This window comes from Pelecanus crispus, chromosome 5 (genome assembly GCF_030463565.1).
Source record: "Pelecanus crispus isolate bPelCri1 chromosome 5, bPelCri1.pri, whole genome shotgun sequence".
NCBI lineage: Eukaryota > Metazoa > Chordata > Aves > Pelecaniformes > Pelecanidae > Pelecanus > Pelecanus crispus.
In genome coordinates, this window is record NC_134647.1 from 73,905,690 (window position 1) to 73,924,559 (window position 18,870).

The window sequence follows — 18,870 nt, forward strand, 5'->3', positions numbered from 1 at the left end:
ATATGAAAAATTATGTGCCTTAAAACTATTACGTGGTAGTAAAATTAACTGTCATAATTAATTCATTTCATGAGAGGACAGAATAACTGTCAATTATGTATGTAAAATAGTCTGAAAAGGGAGGAAAAGTTACTCTGTTTTTGTTGACATTGAGATACATCTGTTAGAGGTAGGAGAGAGCTTCTCTCCCACTGGTAATTATTAAAAAAAAATAGATTAAAAGGTTAATTGTTTCAAAATCTAATAGATACCCATTAAAAATTACCAGGATTCCTATTTTTGGGGTTTGGTTTGTAGTTTGTGTCCTCATGTCTCCCATCGTCTACAATGTGCATAAAAATAATTTGATTTTCTTTAAAACCCCATTTAATTTTCTGTAATGATAAAGAGACCACCATCCTGCTTGCTAGTGCTGCTTGTCAGGCTGTCCTGTATTGTTTGAAGAAGGCCCTGCTTTTTAGCCACTTTCTACTTCCTCATCTCTATATCCTACTCTGTCAGTGACCTCCTTTGTAAAGACTAATGACCATCACCCCAGTTTTGAAAAGTTCTATTTGTTTCTTTTGACTTCAGAAGAACCTTTTTGTGCTCAGACTGCCAGGAGAAAAGGCCAGACTGTACTTCAGGTTGTATTCCCTCAAATGACAGAAACCCAGCTAGACGGTATTTTTTTTTAAAACTTGGTTATTAATTTTCCAGATTGTCCACCTGTGAAGTCTTGACTATTCAGTCTAGTATGTGGTTGCCTTTAGGCAATTTAACATCCTTGGGTAGAGGGACCTAGATATAGAGAATACTTGGAAGCATAACTGGTTTGTTCTGGACCTCAATAGCAATGTGTTAATAACAACTGTATAATGAACATAAAGACATAAATCAGTTCCTTCTTTACACAGTAGCAGCTAGAATATGTGTAGATGTTTTGGTGATACTGTTGTAGACAGTCTACAGTTGTAGACTCGTCAATTTTACATAGTATCAAGCTGAACAAAGACAAAATTTTTCTGTAGGTAGGAACCATCATGAGAAAAAGGTCTATTTAGTGTTCTTGAGCATCCACGATCATTTGCAGTGTAACTAGATGATGTCATTTCTAGAATAGTAAGCTAATTTTTTAACTAATACTACTTAAAATTAAAGTATGAACTTTTTTGTTCAGATAAGTAAAGACTTTATGCTTGTATGTGAGAACAAATAAACCCTTTCTAATCTGTAATTGGATAAAAATGTGCACAGTACAATAGGCTTTGTTTTTATCTCAAGTCCTTCTTACAGAGAACTCTAATAGGTTTTAAAAGGAAACACTAAGCTAGTGAGAAGAAGATTTTTAGGTGAGTCTTTGAAGAGAGGTAGATTTCTTTGTAACAACCAAGTAGAGGAAAGAACACAATCAGGTCTTAGGAATATGGTTAATATACACTTGTAGCCCCATTTTTAAAATCCTGTGAATTCAGGTGTCTGAGTGAATTCTGTTTTTTCCACCACATGTGCTAAATAGTGGCGACCTCTGAAGATTGCCTGTGAACATTTAGCAGCATTCCTAAGAAAGTGGGGCTATCATTGCTTCCCCTCCTCAAGCACCAGAGGTATCTCTTCTGGAACTGTTTCGTAGCATGAATAACCAAAGCCATAAGGACAACTTGAATTTAACTGGGAAAGAGCTAAACTTCCAAAAAAATTTTTTCTCATTGCTGTAAGGCTGTACTTCCTGACCTTTAGTGCGGGGATGGGTGCGAGATAAAACAGTGCTTACCACACAGACCAAAAAGGATAGGAGAAATTAAAATCCGCTTAGCTGCCACACCCAACCTCTTGAAAAGTGTACTGAAGTTTGTGTGAGATTCAGAGAAACAGACAAAGTGTTACAAGAAACTGTGAATCTTGGAACAGGTCTGTTTTCGCCTGGTCCTAGGCATCAGTTAGCTTCATAGTGGCTGCTGGATTTTAAATACCACCTTACTTAAAGGCTTTTTAGATGGAAACCATACAACCATTTTCCTGCAGAATATGAGACATTTATATTTTGCTCTTTTTAAAGACTTTAATTTTAGCTAGGGGAGCCTTCTGGTAATGCAAATGATGAACATAGTCTGGAGAAGGTTTCTGGGGTGAGGTAAAAATTTTTCATTAAACTTTTTCCTTAACATTTCAGGTGAAACAAATTGACTAACCTTCAGATAAGACAAACAATCCCCTCCGTAAGCCTATGAATTTCCCTTATAAAAACCACCAGAAAACAAATGACTTCATCAAGTTCCAACTTATGCAAATGTAGCATATCTGAGCCTCACCTAATAATAGAATTGTTGAGTCCTGTTGTGCTGGATAGTCAACTTAATCACAGACTTCTTGAATTGCTCTTTCCACAGATCTGTACCCCAGATTTGGTGGTGTTTCTGGCATGTTCCAGTCAAAGGCTGAAAGAAAGGTTACTGAAGCGTGCTGAACAGCAAGGGAGACCTGATGATAACCTAAAAGCCACTCAAAGAAGACTAATGAATTTCAAGCAGAATGCTGTCCCGTTGGTTAAATATTTCCAGGAAAAAGGGCTAATCATCACAGTAAGTCCTTTAGTATATACCTCTGAAAACTTAATTGTTGTTGTTGTGGTTATGCTTGGCTTCTTAGACCTCTTGCATTAAGATAGGCTAGATGAGTCAAACTGTGTTTTAGGTATACACCGTGGTTACTAAAAGCAAACTTTCAGTTTACTGAGAGAGTATTTTCTGCAAAATGCAGTAACACAGAGCAAAATTCATCTGCATGTAGATGACATGGTAAGCATCATGTCAATTCTTTGCTGCAGGCATAAATTGCTTTGCCAACTAGTTGCAAATCCTTTGCTCAGAAATTAGTTGCATGAAAGAAGAGCTTGCTTCAAAACACTGGTTGCTATTCCAGTGCCAGCAGTTTCATGCCTTGCAAATAGTTATGTACCTTTTGGGTGGTTGTCTTGAGAGGAGAGGAAAGCAGAAAAAAACTACATTCTAACAGAAAGTGTATCTTGAGTTGGGTTGATCAATACAGGCTTTTCAAGGAATAAATATATCTGGCTGTTGATTGACTCCAGTAAATAAGAAGTCCTTAGATTATCTCATCATGGGTTAAATATGTCTTTTTACATGGTCTCCTACAAGCTTTAACATTTCAGATAAAAATTTTGATGACAAGAAAATTGCAATGTAACTAGACCACTTGGATATCAGTAAGTATGCCGATTTCTGCAATATTTGGGGTGAGAGAAAATATTTCTAAACACAGAACATCCAAAAGCTGCATTCATAAATAAAGCCAGAAGTACTTTGTGGAAGTAGGGCTAGCAAGTACTGCTGAAGTGTTTAAGTGCTTAATGATGACTAATTCAATGAGCAGTTGACAATGGCTGAATTATCGACATGTTCTAAATTACGGACTGTGTCTGCTTGTAATAGTGCACAAAACTTGGTGCCACATATGGTACCATGAGAGCACAGATGGCCTATTTTGTTTCTTTTGATAGCCTAAATAACCCTGGTAGTTCATATACATATGTTCTCCTCATGGCAAATATGACTAATTCTATGTGCTGGTCAGATTCATGAAGGGCCAAAGTGTCCTTAATTGCACAGTCATCTAATGATGTTGGTAGCCTTACTAATGTGCTTCCAACATGTTTCTGAATTTCAAAATGAAAATCTGAGGAAATTATTACATTGTTTTCTCTAGAGAGTATCTTTTCTGTTTGAGGATCTTGATTAACTCTGTTTAGAAGGATGAGAAGACTGGAATTCTTGGAAGTTGTTCTTCCTTATGGAGGAAGTATGTATTTTGTGACGTTTCTATAGCCTTTACAAGTGCTCCTCCTATAGAAGGCATACATAACTCTTCAGGGAAAATGTGCCTTTGTAGATAGAGCATGTGGGGGCATCTGGATAGAATTCCTTTTCTGTGATGAGACCTCTAAAACAGAGGATGTTTGTCCTGTTGAGGTTTTGTCTTCTACTTTTTAGCTCTGTTTCTTGAGAGTTCTAAAGGTAATTTAAATTGCAATGTTCGCCTTAGATATCTATTTTCTTTTTGAAGAAAGCAGATGTTTGTGATGGGTATGGAAATGGTAACATGGAATGTGCACATTATATTACTGTCCACTACAGGACAAGGAAACAGCATATGCAGAAAATACTGACTTGGCAACATGTCAAAAAAGTCTTTAATATGAAAAAAATCTGTAAGATTTGAATTTACTCCTTAACCATATGGTATCTACTCGAAGTGTGTTAATATCATTTCATAGAGATCTAGAAATTACTCTAGATTTACATTGGTGTAGAAGTGAAGATAATTAGACTTTGGGAGGGAGACTCTGTTGTTCACCTGTCATTAGAGCTGCTAGAGTGCAGCTGTGTTTCCCTTGTTGCAGAACCAGGACGCATTAGTTAAGCCAACTGAGAGTTAGGTGCATGAGTAATTTCGTGGCCAGTGGATAATAGGATCCCTTTCTGTAGATGATAAAGAATATATATGGCAGACCTCATTTCGGTAGAAGTTCATTGCATATGGAAGTTATATTTTGCAGTTGCCTAAGGCAACGAAGTTAGTGGGGCATAAATGATAAAAAGGAGTAGCTGGGAAAGGAGTAATAACAAGAGATTAAGCATGCACACTCCAGAGCAAGCAAGCAACTGAAAGTTTCTACAAAAGGGCATTTTTTAAAACCACATGACCTTGCAACAGAGGAAACGTATGCTAAGTCCACACAGAAAACTACATACTACTAGAGCAAGTTGTGAATTTTAAAATAGTGTTTCTAAAAAAATTATTGTCACCATTTGTTCCTTTTCTTAGTGCTCAATTTATAGATCAGCATTATCTATAGAGTTTCGACATTCTGACAACGTAATTTCTTTTCATATGTTCATTTTGTTGGAAATTCATTTGTCCAATGGGAAATCCAATATGTTTCTGCCAACTTCCTGTTCTGTTTCTTTAAGCAAACATCCACGGAGATAACAGATGTTTTCTTACTCCAAATGGCTTTGATCCCATTGTCTTCTTCACTGATGAACTTGAGCTTTCTTTTGGTTTGGGGGAAAAAAAAGAAAAGAAACCTAAATCATATAATTTTTCATAGCCTTCCATCAGTGGAAAAGACAAGAGTTTTCTTAGAAAGCCATAGGATCCAAGAGCCATTGCAGTCTTCATCACTACCTTCTCCTGGTGGAAGCCTTGTATCTTCAACTTGCCTTTACTAGTATGTATCTGTATAATACACATGTAATATTAAGACTTCTACATACATTTGATGCACTTGCGCATGGTATTTCCCTATAGAAGGAGGCAGCAAGAAAGAAAATAGCATTTATCCTGCTGATTATAATGTTCAACTTGGAAGGCACTGAAATATTATGCGGATGAGAGCAGTGTAAGAACTAGAACAGCATAAAATAGAATTACGTTAGCCTAATTCCTAGAGGAGTGAATCCTTGAGGCAAGGTCAGGCAAGGTCAGTGTTGACCAGGAAGAAAAAAAAAGATTTACGTTTTTCTTAAATCCCTACCTGCACCTTGTCCCTGCTATTCAAAGCTCTAAATCTCAGACATTTCTTCTACCCAACATCACAGTTCTACTCAGGGAAAACAAACAGAACCATTTGTCTTACGGAGAGTTATAATTTTAGAACCACAACTCTAATTTTAAACATCTACTTAAATATGTTGTTCTTCATCAATAAACTGACCAAAAGAGAAAAGATCTCACTGAAATCTAACTAAATATGATTAATGAGCAGATATTTGATGTAATTAGAGTCAACTGTTAGACACTGTATGGGTGAGAAAATAAAAATCTAAATTCCCAAAGAATATTAATTTTCCTGCTCCAACAGTTATTCCATACTGGTTTTAACATACTTTGGTTAATAGAATTAAAAACCACATTCTTCATTTCAGATCTTACTGGTTAGGTCACTTAGGTGTAATTGTTTCCCTTCGTATTTTTTTTTTCCCTTGACCTTTGACAATTTTATACAGTACGTAGCTTATACTTGTTTGCTGCTCTGTATGTCTTATGTTTTCAGCCTGTGCATGGTATCCCTGCTCTCAGAGTCTGATCCTGGTTTCTGTTTTCAAGAAGAGAAGTGAGGGCCCAACTACAGTACTTGTAAGAAATGGGAAGATATAACTCTGTCCTTTCTGAAAGACTCCTTCTTCGGAATAATGAAGTTGGAATATCCAAAATTTTGGATTGTTGTTCAAATTGAACAGATCTGTAAAATTCATTATAATTAAGAAAGAGAAGTAAATATCTGATATTTTCATGAACACGCAGTCTGTGTTTAAAATTATTTTCAGCAATCTGCCAGTAGGTCTAACAAATCAAAACCTGACTTCACTTAAGTCAAATTTGATTTTAGAAAGTGTCAAGACAATAGTAATAGATATCTCAGTATTGGACATGGGGTATACAAATAGATGCATATGCTGGCATTTACTGTATCAGTAACTTTTTAAAAATCTTACATTATATATTGTTTATCTAGACAATAACTAAGCTGCAAATTACCGGGGCGGGGGGAAGATGTTAGTTAGATTAAATTATAAAAGGGAGAAAGTGTAAATGCCTAGATGATCTGCAAGTACTCTAATGTTTAGCAGAGGACTTCAGTTCTGAACATAGTTTAATCCATTCCCGTATCCTTCCTACCATCTAGCAAATATTAGAATATTATTGTATTTGGTCTCAGGTGCTGACATGACAATTGGTATGTGTACACAGCCATGCCCAATAAACCAAGGCTACTGTTGAGGTGTGGTCATGAGTAGAGAACTTCAAAATAAAAGGGTCTGTGTATGCAAACTTCTAGACAGTGCTTGCTGTTCAATTAAAAATACTTAGGTGGTTCATATTATTCACCTACGAGAATCGTTGTTAGGTACTTTGTCATTTTGGCTACAGTGCTCCTAGAGATACAGTATGGTATCATTTCAGTTTCTAACACTGACTTATAAGGGTTTCCCTCTTTTTTTTTTAATTGGGTAATAATGAAAAAGTAAGGCAAAGAAAGAAAAAAACTTTAATCCCTATGTAACTAATGTGCTTTAATGCTTTTAATGTGGTTGCTATCCTGAGAGAGACCTAGCTTGCTCTGAAAAAATGTGCTGTGAGTTACAAATAATAAAAAGTTAATCCTTCTCCCTACCCCCACCGCTGGCACCCCAGCCTAGATAAACTGTGTTTCAGCAGAAAACTGGTTTGTGTTAGCTGAAGTTCTAGTCCAGTGCATCTTTGTTGTCTGAACATTATATTATGTTGTTGTTCTGGACATTATCGATGTTTCATCATTATTAGACCTACTGCTATGAACTACGTAGCCCTTAAGAAATGTTGGATAAAGCTCAAGAAAATTCCATTCACAGACCTTTGAATAAATTACTATGATGTGAAATTATCCTAACTAGGAAACTTTTTCATTTACATCCCATCAGATGTAATTCATCCCACTGCAGGGAAGTTTAAACACACCAATACAGTATGGTAGCCCATAATGGACAAACCATTGTAGCACCTGTATCATGATGTCCCTAACTCTAAGTCATAAACAAAATCTCCCACAGAAAGCAGCCTCTTCACCTACAAGAAATGGGTTTTTTTCTGCTCAACTGACTTGGTTAAGTTGTTCTCAGTCATAGGGACAACCTATATTCTGGTAAGAAAGGAATGAGAATTCAGAGGATAGTAGATGGTGCCCACACAGTGAAAAATACCAGAGTTGTATGATTTTTACTGCTAATTCACTGAGGAAAATGCAAGAAAAAATTATGGCTACTTATTTTTATAAAATGAAGCCACTGGTAGTAATCATCTGTATTCAGTAAAAATTTTGACCATGCTATGTTTATTGCTGTTATGTTTTTATCAGTGGGAAAATTATCAGAGGTGAGGAGGGCAAGGTAATATGCAGGATTTGTATCTCCAGATAATCTGTATTTCAGAAATTAGTTATTTGTATCAAACCAAAACTAATTGTGGGAAGATGGTAGGATAGAGGAGAAGTTGGGTAGAAAGTAAAAGGCAATTAAACTTTGAAGTCTCTACTCTGCCTTGTTCAGATGCATTTTAAGTCTCTGCTATTCACACCCCAGTGATAGCCATCACCCAGCTATTGGTTATTTTGAAAAGGGTCTCTGAATCTCCACTTTATCTGGACTCTAATCTGGTATAGATATTGGTATAGTCCTTGGAGAGGAGGTCATTGGGTTACAAAAATCTTTCAGTTACAGTTATTAAAGCTGTTCTTGGAGAGCTTAGCTGTTCTTTGTAGAATATATCTGTTGGTCTAGACAGGAAAAAAAAAATTACAGAGCTCATCATCATAGCAGTGGAAGTTTCTCTTACTGGAGACAGGATTAGGCCCAGTCTGCCTTATTTATAATAATTCTGTGTAAGCATAGTGCTTCAGTGTCAACCTTATTATGTTAATAAGTCTGTGTGTATTTAAAAAAAAAGACTGGCTTTAGTGAGACAAAAATACTAAACATTAAAAGAAGGCTCTGGACGTTATTTAAACAGCCAGGACGGGACCGCATCCTGTGGCATAAAATGCTGATTTCGCTGATGTCTTCACTGTCTCACTTGTCCTTTTAGGGAATTTACCATGCCTATGCAAAACATTAAAATGACATTCAGATTAGTCAGAGAAGTAAAGAGAACCCATAAAAAGCAGCTGAAGCGGGAAGTAGATTTTGAGCACAAATTTAGAAGTTAAATAGTTGCGGGTGAGGGAAATAGCTTATATAGCTGTCTGCCCTCATTAGCATCAAACAAGCCTAATGGCTGTCAACTGTCACAGAAAAATTCCCCATGGAACTGCATTATATAAATTTTTCTCTTGATTTGGTTAAAAAAGGGATTTTGCTATAGCATTGCACACTGACATGAACTTTAGCTACAGGCTGTGACTTACCAATACGCTGATGAAAATAGCAGTTATAATCCATTTCTAAAGTTTCTTTGCTATCATGCAGCTGTCCAACTTGAGGTTCTGATTTGGGCTTTTTATTTATTTATTTAGCTGTGAATGCTGATTCCAAAGGACTTTCAATTACTCGTTCCTCCTTTAATTCCGGGCCCCTCCATGGAGAAACGTGGGTGCTGCAGTCCTTTCAGCAGCTCTCAAGGTCAATCCAGATCTTACGGATAGCAAAGTGTTACACTAAGGCATGATCTGAAACTCCACCCTGCTTCCAGGTCCTGATGGCTGCCTCTGCCAGGCACTTCCCCCAAACCGGAATCCAGCTCCAAGAATCTTCTCCTCAGTGGAGGAACATGCATCTGGTTTGGCAGAATGCAGAATGACTAGCTGCTCTTGTTTTTATGGTGGTGATACTTGCTCTCATCCTTGCAGTTTTGCATTAAACAATCCTTAAAAAGAAAATTAAAAAAGTCCCACACCCCCTTCCCTGAAGTAATGCTAGGAATAGAGACTGTTAGCCACCACCTCCCCCGCGTGCTCTCACTTGTCTGCTGCAGGCTCAGGATCTCATTTACAAGCCATCTGATGCCTTGGATCTTGCATTTTTGGCTGCAAAGTGATACAGACTTGGCAGGAATGGTTTCATTTGAACCTAGCTTCGTCTATATCTGAGCATGGCCTTTCTCCCCACAGGTCATAGATGTGGGTTTGAACTTGCTTTGCTTTGTAGAGGGTACTGAACTGAGATTTCCCATTGATTGGCCCAATGCCACCAATATATTTTCAAATGCCTCTCAGTAGTTTTAAGAATAGAGCAGTCATGAGCACAGTCTTGTAGAAACGTTAGATGTGCTTTTACCATGACTACTACGCTGGCTCTTCAGGGTACTTCTGGTTTCTTGAGCATGACCAAGTAGGGGTGCGAAGAGGAACCCAGATAGGTCTGAATGTCAGCTGGAGCAAAACTTCAGTGTTTAGGAACTGTTCAAAACAAACAAGCAACGTAGGCAGCTATTTGTGGGAACCTCGAGACCAGAGGTTTTGTTTGAGATTCAGGAGTCTTCCTCTGTTTTGCTGCATGGTTCCTAAATCTGTATCTGGGTCCATGGATGATATGGTTATATAATCATTAAAAAATTTTCTATACAGGGAAAATGAGATGTGGGCTGGGAAGTAATTACTATCACTTTTTCATTGTTTGGTGATCCAAAGCAATGAAAGGTAACTTGAAGCCTAGAACAAATACCCAGATCTCTGCAGACACAGAAAGTCAGCTAGCTCTCATTGCAAATTAAGGGTCTCTGTGTCTCCTATGTTTGATAGCTCTTTTGGAGAAAAACTGGGATATGAGAAATAATCAGGAACTGTTTCCTGTGGAACTGCTGAACTAGAGAAAGTTTATACATGCTCTCATCACTGCTAGGTTTTACACTGTGTCTCAACACTATTTATGTGTTATTGCTTTGTGAGATATTTTGAAGAACATACAAAAGAAGGTATATAAATGAAATTTATGTGGAAATGTGTCTAAAAAGACTGTTTGTAAATATATGCACATTTTATATGGGAAAGATAGATGACTAATTTGTGCATATGTGGAAGCATGTGCACGATATACACTTTCCAAGCTTCAAAATATTTTCATCTTCTGATTATATCATTTATGTCAACAAGTATATCGGAAGTACTAATGGCTGCCAGAGAATGACCAAGCTTGGAAACTTGCCATCTGTGCATACATGCAAGCATGCAGAGAAACCTTAAGGATGGAAATTCTTTGCTGAGGTGAATAGCATTGGTGAAACATTTTGTTCTTTTTTAACTTTGGAAGCATGATGATTTAAATAAATACCAGCTTTTTGAAATCTGCCCTGCCCCCTGTACCCCCAGTAGTTTGCAGGAAGAAGTAGACTTCGAAAAAGAAATAAACTTTGACAAGTCTGGCTATTGAATTAGCCATTGATGAGTGCATGGGCCAAGCTGATGTAGGAACTCCAGAAGGAGAGAGGGAATGCTGTTCCTGACAGCCATACTATCCCAGATTTATCCACTTCTGGCACTGTGAAAGCTGATACATGTTTAAAATTAACAGTTTTTTTTTAACAGATCTGAAGCTAAAGCTGAGATAAGTAATTAAGCCAAGTTATCATGCAGAGAAATGAACTGTTAGAGATATTTAAAATAACATGCCCTACATATTCTTCAAGTTATTTTAAACAGTTCATCTTAAGGTAATTAAGCTGTGTCCTTTGGGTGAATATTAGCTTCTAATTTCCTTTTGCTAGTTAAAGTGAGGCTTAAAGAAGATTAATTTTTCTTATTTAGAGGAAACTTATATTAAGAAACCAGCTTGGAAAGAATACCTTGTTTCTGGGGAGTCCTTTTGTATTGAATCAGGAATACTTGGCATCCATAAGCAAGCTTTCCTATCCTAAACCACACCTGATCATTTTGTGAACATCCAGCAGAAGAACCAAAACTGCATTTCAGCCATGCTTTGCTGTAAATGTTAAAATACCACTTTCCTACCAAAAGTTCCAATAGTGATTTCCAGCTCTGATTACCACTGGTAGGTCTTCCTTGTGAAAAGTTTATAGTTAGTGACTTCCTGATTTCATGGCAAAACCATTTTGCTGCCATTTGATGGAAAAATTTTGAATATCAACTCATGCAAGTTGCTACATCAGTAGACTAAGGATGGTCTTTCAGGTCTCACTCTCACAGTCTTATTAAAATGTTACTACAACTGGTGGCTCGTGCCCTACAATTTCAGTATTTAACATCATTATTTCCTGAATCTTAAGTTGGTATCATTAGCTCTTGTTAAATATTTCTATTTCCTTATGCACATGGCAACTAAATGTTTGTTCTGATATCAACCATACTCAACTTTGATTCAAATGGGTGAAATGAGACCGAGTGGGCTAGCCTCTAGTCATGAAATCTAGTATCATCCTGTAATTATTCAAACATTTGCTCCTGTTCCTCCTTTCCTGTAGATATATTGCATGAAAGAGAGGGAAGACATAAAAGACTACACTTTCTTATTTTTTAATGCATCATAAAGATAAATTTATTCACATTTCTGAATGCTCAGGTATTGTAATGATGGAAGCCATTTAAGTGTCAAAATGGAGAAGAGATGCTCAGACTGTCAGCAAAATGTCTAATGCAGTTAATCTTCTGGATCTGTTCTGGCATTTTTCTCTAGCATTCTAGAGTCTTATTTCAGCATCTAGGCTCAACAAGACAGGGTTAGATGCAGCTACAGTGTTGGTGGAGAACTGAGAAAGCTGAAGAGCTATTCAGCTGTCATGTGACTCAGGGAACACACCACACTAGACAGTACTAAAGTGAGAACTATAGCCTTCCCCTAATACACCTTCCTCTTTGTAGAATATCCTTTTGAATGTTTCTGATAGCTGTTTGGAGGATTTTTTTTTTTTTTCCTAATACAGCTAAAGAATATCTACCAAACAGTGCTTCAAAGAACTGTATGAAATACTTCAAAATTAAGAAACACCGCTATTGTGTTAACTTAGCACTTCACTGAAGTAATATATCCTTGCTTCTTAAATTCACTGAAACTTATCCATCAGGTAGCCACTAACATGGCTATTTTGTTCCTTGTAACTGTGGTACATGATTTAGTGTTAGCACAAACATCTCTGCACAGCGTTGCCTTGTATCACGTAGACATAACCTAAAATTCTTGGCAGACTCTTTTGTGAATCCTCTGCAGTTTGTCATTGCTATAACTAAGCATGTTTCCTTTATCCTCTTGCACAATTATTGTCCTTCCTACTCCCAGGGTTAACATTTGTATCTTTCCATCTGATACAGGACTGCAGTTTTTGTTTCATTAATGGCCAGTGAATATAACTATCTGTTCACTTTGTTGTCACCATATCACGTTCTGCAATTCAGTATTCTACTTAAATAATGAAATGTGAAAAGAAGCCTCACAGGACATGACTATAACACTGCAATCACAATTATCATAGTAATTTTCTGTGAAGGAAGAACTGTTGTCTCTCCATTGTCCATGGTTAATCTCTTTTTATGCCAACAAAATGGTCATTCATGCCAGTCATGGTATAGCAAATAGAGGACAATGTGTAGAATGTGGCATCTTTGCACTGTAACTTGCTATGATCAGTTATTTATATATCTAGGATTGTTCATACATATGTTACCCCTTGATCCATTTTGTTAAAAATATAATTGCTAAAATTACGTTGGTTTTAGGCAAGTCTTAATATTTTTTCATTATGTCCTCCACTGGATTTCTCCTCCTGACTTTGACGAGAATGTCAAATTGAAGCTTCACACTCACGTTTTTAATACCAGTACTTCAAAATTCTCTGCTCTGTCTAGCATGTCAGGTCTTGTCTTGCATTCTACCGTCCATTGTGTTTTGGTAATAATATAGTTTTTGTAATGCTGAGGTCGTCTCCCTCTCCTACCACTGCAAGATACCAATTAGGCAATTTAAAAATACACTTTTCACTAGTTTCCTACCGTGTCCTGCCTTCTGTGCTTTTTTGGTCTGCTCTATGGAAAAGAACAGACTTCTGTATAAATGCAGAGTCCTTACTAAAAGGGAACCTAGAATGTGGGCAATACAGTTTTTAGTCAAGTTGCTTATTAAATTTATCAGTCCTTAATACACAGAAAAAACATCCAGTAATCCTCTTTGTATCTGCACCTTATTGCAAGAATTTCACTATATAGATTCTACATAATATAGATTCACATAAACCCAAAGCAGCTCATTTCTGTTTCTTTTACAAGAACATTCTCTCTGCTGTCCTTCAGGCTACGTACGTTGCCTCAGAGTGCTTTAATGGCCATTAAAGGTTTTGTGGGTATTTTAGCTTTCATCTCTGACCCTGTTCACGGGGTGCAAGACACAAATGAGCTCAATTCCAGTACTGTGAACAGAGGCTTTTCTTCATTTATGCAATTCATGTTCCCTCATATCTCTTGAACTTTAGAAAGAGGGTCAGGAGCCATGTGAATTCTGAAATGAGTTTGGTTTTAAGAACTATTCATTATATCCTTGAACTACAGCCAGGAGACCACTCCTAAGAAAAATCACTAAATTTAGTAGGGTCAGTGTAATATAGAATAAGTTAAACATATCTGGATATTCTCTCATAGGTTAGCTTAGGACTTGGTAACAGAAACCATGTCAGTGTTTCTTGGAAAGATGTCTCTACTAAAACCGTTACCTTAACAAATCAGTTATGTTAGAGAGAACTTTTACTACAATGTATTTGATAGCTTCTTGTTAAGGCTGTGCAACAATTTGTTATAACCCCATTCTGATAACATACCTTGTAAATATTAATTATTCTTTACGTTAAAGGTTATAGTTGCTCTTTTTACATTGAGCAAAGTTCAAACAAAATTGGAAAATTCCCCATGAACTGCACAAGCATGGTGAACTTTGCTGTTTAAAAAAAAAAGTGCCCTGAAAAAAGATTTACTAGAAAATGACTGACATTTCAGACACGAAACAAGACCTAAATCTAACCTTTTTTGACTGCACGATTTGGCTTGAGGATGAAAAAAGACAAATTAAAAAGTCTTAAGCAGGGATAGAAGCTTGTGATAATTTATTCACTGGAGTAAGGATGTGACATAAGTATGTAGAGAGAGTCACTCTCTACCTCAGTGACTATTTATGTATTTACAAAAGTTGTACAGCTCTGAGGGAAGGCTATGTAGGAAACCTTTTGCAAATTAAATCACAGGCAAGTACCCAGGATCTTCATTACATGAGGTAAGAGAGTGCAGAGTTCACATCAGGGAATCAGTTAAATTTTAGCTGGTGTGCAAAATCAATTGCTTGCAGAGCCAGCATATATAAATGAGCTCTCTGTAGACTCTTGCTTTCCACAGTGGAGGAAGAAGGAAGTCAACAACATCCTAAGACCCAATGGAGGGCTTTTAATGGAAATGGGATCTAGTTTGCTCAGTGTAGCCTGGTCCACATGAACTTTTGTTTGATGGGGTATTTGTATTTAGTCAGTTCCCCTACTCACTTTGCATAATTTTAATACAGAGTAAGCTTTACAAATAATTATGATCCACCTCTAAATTATTTTTCTTCTTTTACAGTATAGACTACTCTCAAAACTAATAGAATCAAATAAGAGATTACAGTTCTCTGGAATTTTGGACAGTGAATTCCAAAAGTTTCTGGGAGCTAGAACACTATAGTCCAAGCTAAAGAAAATTTTACTTTCCTCCTTAGCAATAATGGCTGTATTAAATGCAGTCATTGTTTCAACTTAAGACTTTGAAAACTAGTTTTAAGAACTAGCATATCTGAACTGTCTTGAAAACTCTGCAAATCTTGTCTTATCCCAAGTCCACTTTTAGAGTAAGTCTGAGTATTGATAATTCCTGCTTAACATTTATTATGCCCATTGGAGAAGATTGTATCCATTAGAATGGAAAAAATAATTTACCTTTGATATAATACTATGTAAGAGTTAGAAGATCTAATAAGATTTATGATATGCAAAAGGAAGGAATTGGAATTGTATTAATGATTATTAATTAGGATATGCTTGGTGAAACCCACCAACTGAATTTGGCTATCTGCACAGTGCTATGCCATATATTGTGTTACTTAAAAATGGGACAGGTAGCCAAAGAATGCCAGAAAACAAAGTTAATGTAACAGGTTCAGGCTTAAGATCATCTGAAATTATTTTTTGTTTAAAAAGATTTTTACTGTCAGATTATCCAAGTCATCTTATTCAGAATTAAAACAAAAAAGTTGTAGAAAGAGAAAGGAATATTTAAAATACTTTACTTTCCATCTCACTACAGATTAAACCACATGAAAGGAGAGTGAGAACCTAAAATCCCCCCCAATCCCTTTTGTAAGCAAAATAAACTGGGGTGTATTCACACTGTTGTTTTTTCCACTTTAAGTAATTTCACTGCAAAAGCAAAGAAATCTTAATTTTCTTGAATGCCTTTTGTTTAATTAGAATCTTAAACAGAAAAAAATGCAGTGAAAGATATTTTTATGCCTAGTATCAAATAAATTGAAACTAAACATCACAAAACTTAATAATAAACTTGTTCCACCCTTATAAATTGCATCTTAACACTTCCTTCATTTACTGAATATATTAAAAATAAAGACTAAATTGCTTATCCCCATTCAGACTGCAACTTTTCAGAGTATCTTGACCGGTGTAAACTATAGATAATTCTAGAATTTGTCATATATATCTCATTTCTTACATTTTTGTGTCTTAGAAGCATGCAAGAATACCCATTTACACTTTGAGTTGCTTTTAACAGTGCTTCCATAAGCTTATACTGAAGTAATTTTCAATTGCTAACATAAACATGCATTAATTCTTAGTCATAATTGTATAGCTGTTCCTTAACTGTTTAGAAGCAGAAAATAACAATCAAATCAATGTTTTCTCCTAAAGCATATGCTGAATTCAACCCAAACCTTTTTTCTAGGGTCCATAAGTGTAACAGAGCCTATGCCATCACTCTGTCTGGATAACACGAATGGTTTTAATAATAATTTTATCAAGAGTAAAACTTTAATAATAGAAGAAAGGCAAACAAATCAAACATTCAATATATTAAGGTAAATAAAAACCAGTGGATAATTGTTAAATGTTCTAAATAGTTATTATTTTCAGTCACTGTTTGAGATCGTCAGCACTACAACACTGGTGAAGGTTGAAAGAAAGAGGTACACCTTCCATACTCTTTGAGCTGACTTACTTTGAAAACACTTAATTTTGTAATTTGCTGCCCATGTTTTGCTAGAATTCCAGTAGAAATTAATATCACTGTACAGCTGTAAGATTGAGATTATTCTGCTAAAATAATCAAGGATTGAAACAGAAAAAACCCATTCTAGCACTAGGCAGCAAATGGAAAGGTGGAAGCTTCACAGATATTTATTTGTCTGCCGTTTCGCAAGATGACATTGAAAACAACCACAGTGTGAGAAACACCATGATGTAGTCTTAACCAACAGAAAGACATAGCAATGGTGAAGGAGCTGCAGTGATGGAGAATACTAGCCAGAAGCTACTTTACTACAGAGAAACCCCCCAGTTTATGAAATAATTACTGTTTAGTACATGTAAAGTAGTAGATTCTCCTTTAGTATATCAAAAGTTCTAACTTTCTGTGTAAGCTGAAGCAGTGGACAGTTACAGCAGTTTTTATAGATAATGTATAAAAATGCAATGTGGGTTGTTTGGCTTGCAAGACAATTATTGATATCTTAACAATGTATTAATACTATGGTATTAGACCTCAAGTGTTAGAGTTTCAGGTATTCTGTAATTCACTTAGCTCAAACAAAGAGGTACTGGACAGCTAAAGGTCAAGTTGTGAAATTATATTAAGATTGTGGAGGCTTCATTGTGATCTTTCTTGGCTTTTTTTTCATCTTTATCCTGCAACACATACTATTTCTTGACAATATCCTTATCCCTTCTCAGACTTCATTTCCCTAGTCAGGATAAGTGAGCTGCTCTAGGTTTTCCGGTTTGTACTTTCTATTTCCTTGATCAATGTAGTGGCCATTTTCTGTACTACTTGACAACGCATCCCTTGGACATTTCTTATGCTTTCCTTGTAATAAACCCATTATATTATTTAGCGCTTCCCTAAAATTATGTTTCATTTAATAGCCTCTGGGTAGAAATATTGTCAAAAGCTTTTGAAAAGTTAAATAAATTATGTCAATCAATTCCACTTCATCCACTTTTTTGTTACAGTATTTAAAAAATGCTTTCAGCGTACATAATCACGTGGGATTTTGTCCTACATTTCTTTCCAAAAAATACATGCTAGATGCAAGAATGTCATATTCCGTGATGACTAAAACAATAGTTTCTGTCAGTATCTCCTTAGCTTGCCAGCTTTCATTTATTAATCAAATAGTCTCCTTTGTGCTCTGAAACAACATGCTCCAATAATTTAGACAGCTAAACAGAACTTTCTGGTACAGAAAGCAGTGTGCACTCACTTCTTGCTGCAGGAAACAAATTCATGTCCTTCCTGAGGCAGCACAATTGGAAGTTGGTTTTATGAGCTGACATTTGCTGAATATTATCCTAAGTTTGGTATAAGTCATGCTTCTAGAGATAAATAATTTATTTCATGGAAATTTAGCACTCCAGCTCAAGATGACCAAGGGAAGGCTTATTATCAAGGATCCCAATGCCATTTATGAAGTTTAATAATGTAGAGACCACCACTGGAAACACTGCTTATCCTGGGCCAGAATTTATTTAAATACACAGGAACTGTTTAGCTGGGAAGTAAAATTTTTTTTTGTCTTCCAAGGAAAATAGAAAAGCTTGTAATTTTCAAATGTTCTAGTTCTTACAGTCTGAAATACCACTTCAAAGAACTACAGCTATTGCAGATGAAACGATCTATATTGCTAAGGTCTTAGACACCTAGAGATGTAAAATTATTTCCTGAATTAAATGCAGATTTTGCATATAAAAACCTCACAGCAGCATATACCCTATGCTTGTTCTTGCATCCCAGTAATGAAGTTCTCGTGCTTTATTAACTAGTTAAATTTGCAGTTGAAATTAACACAGGACTTTTGGTAGCATTCTTCCTTAGAAAACTGTGATGATACATAGGTAAAAATCATATTTTTGGCAATAGTTGTTTATTCCCAAAGAGTCTCTTGGTTTATATAAAATAAGGTGAGCTGCCAGGAACTTCTGAAGAACGAGGACACATCCAAGCCCCATCAGAACGCTTCCTAGATAAAGATGGATGAAAAACTACTGGAGGACAAGCATTATCACTGTGGAATGAAAACACGAAGACATTCGGGGAAGAGCCGGGTGATCCTAGATCTTCCTGTAATGTCACTGAGCTGTATATAGCAA

The 18,870-nt window shown here is 36.2% G+C and overlaps 1 protein-coding gene across 2 annotated transcripts in view; it reads left to right on the forward strand.

Moving 5' to 3' along the window:
- The window catches only part of AK5 (adenylate kinase 5), a 95,235-nt gene that overhangs the window by 19,939 nt on the left and 56,426 nt on the right, over positions 1-18,870 (forward strand). For both annotated transcript variants that reach the window (XM_075710978.1, XM_075710979.1), the window contains exon 6: positions 2,370-2,561. In XM_075710978.1, the coding sequence (XP_075567093.1) occupies positions 2,370-2,561 (192 nt within the window). The remainder of the gene's footprint in view (positions 1-2,369; positions 2,562-18,870) is intronic.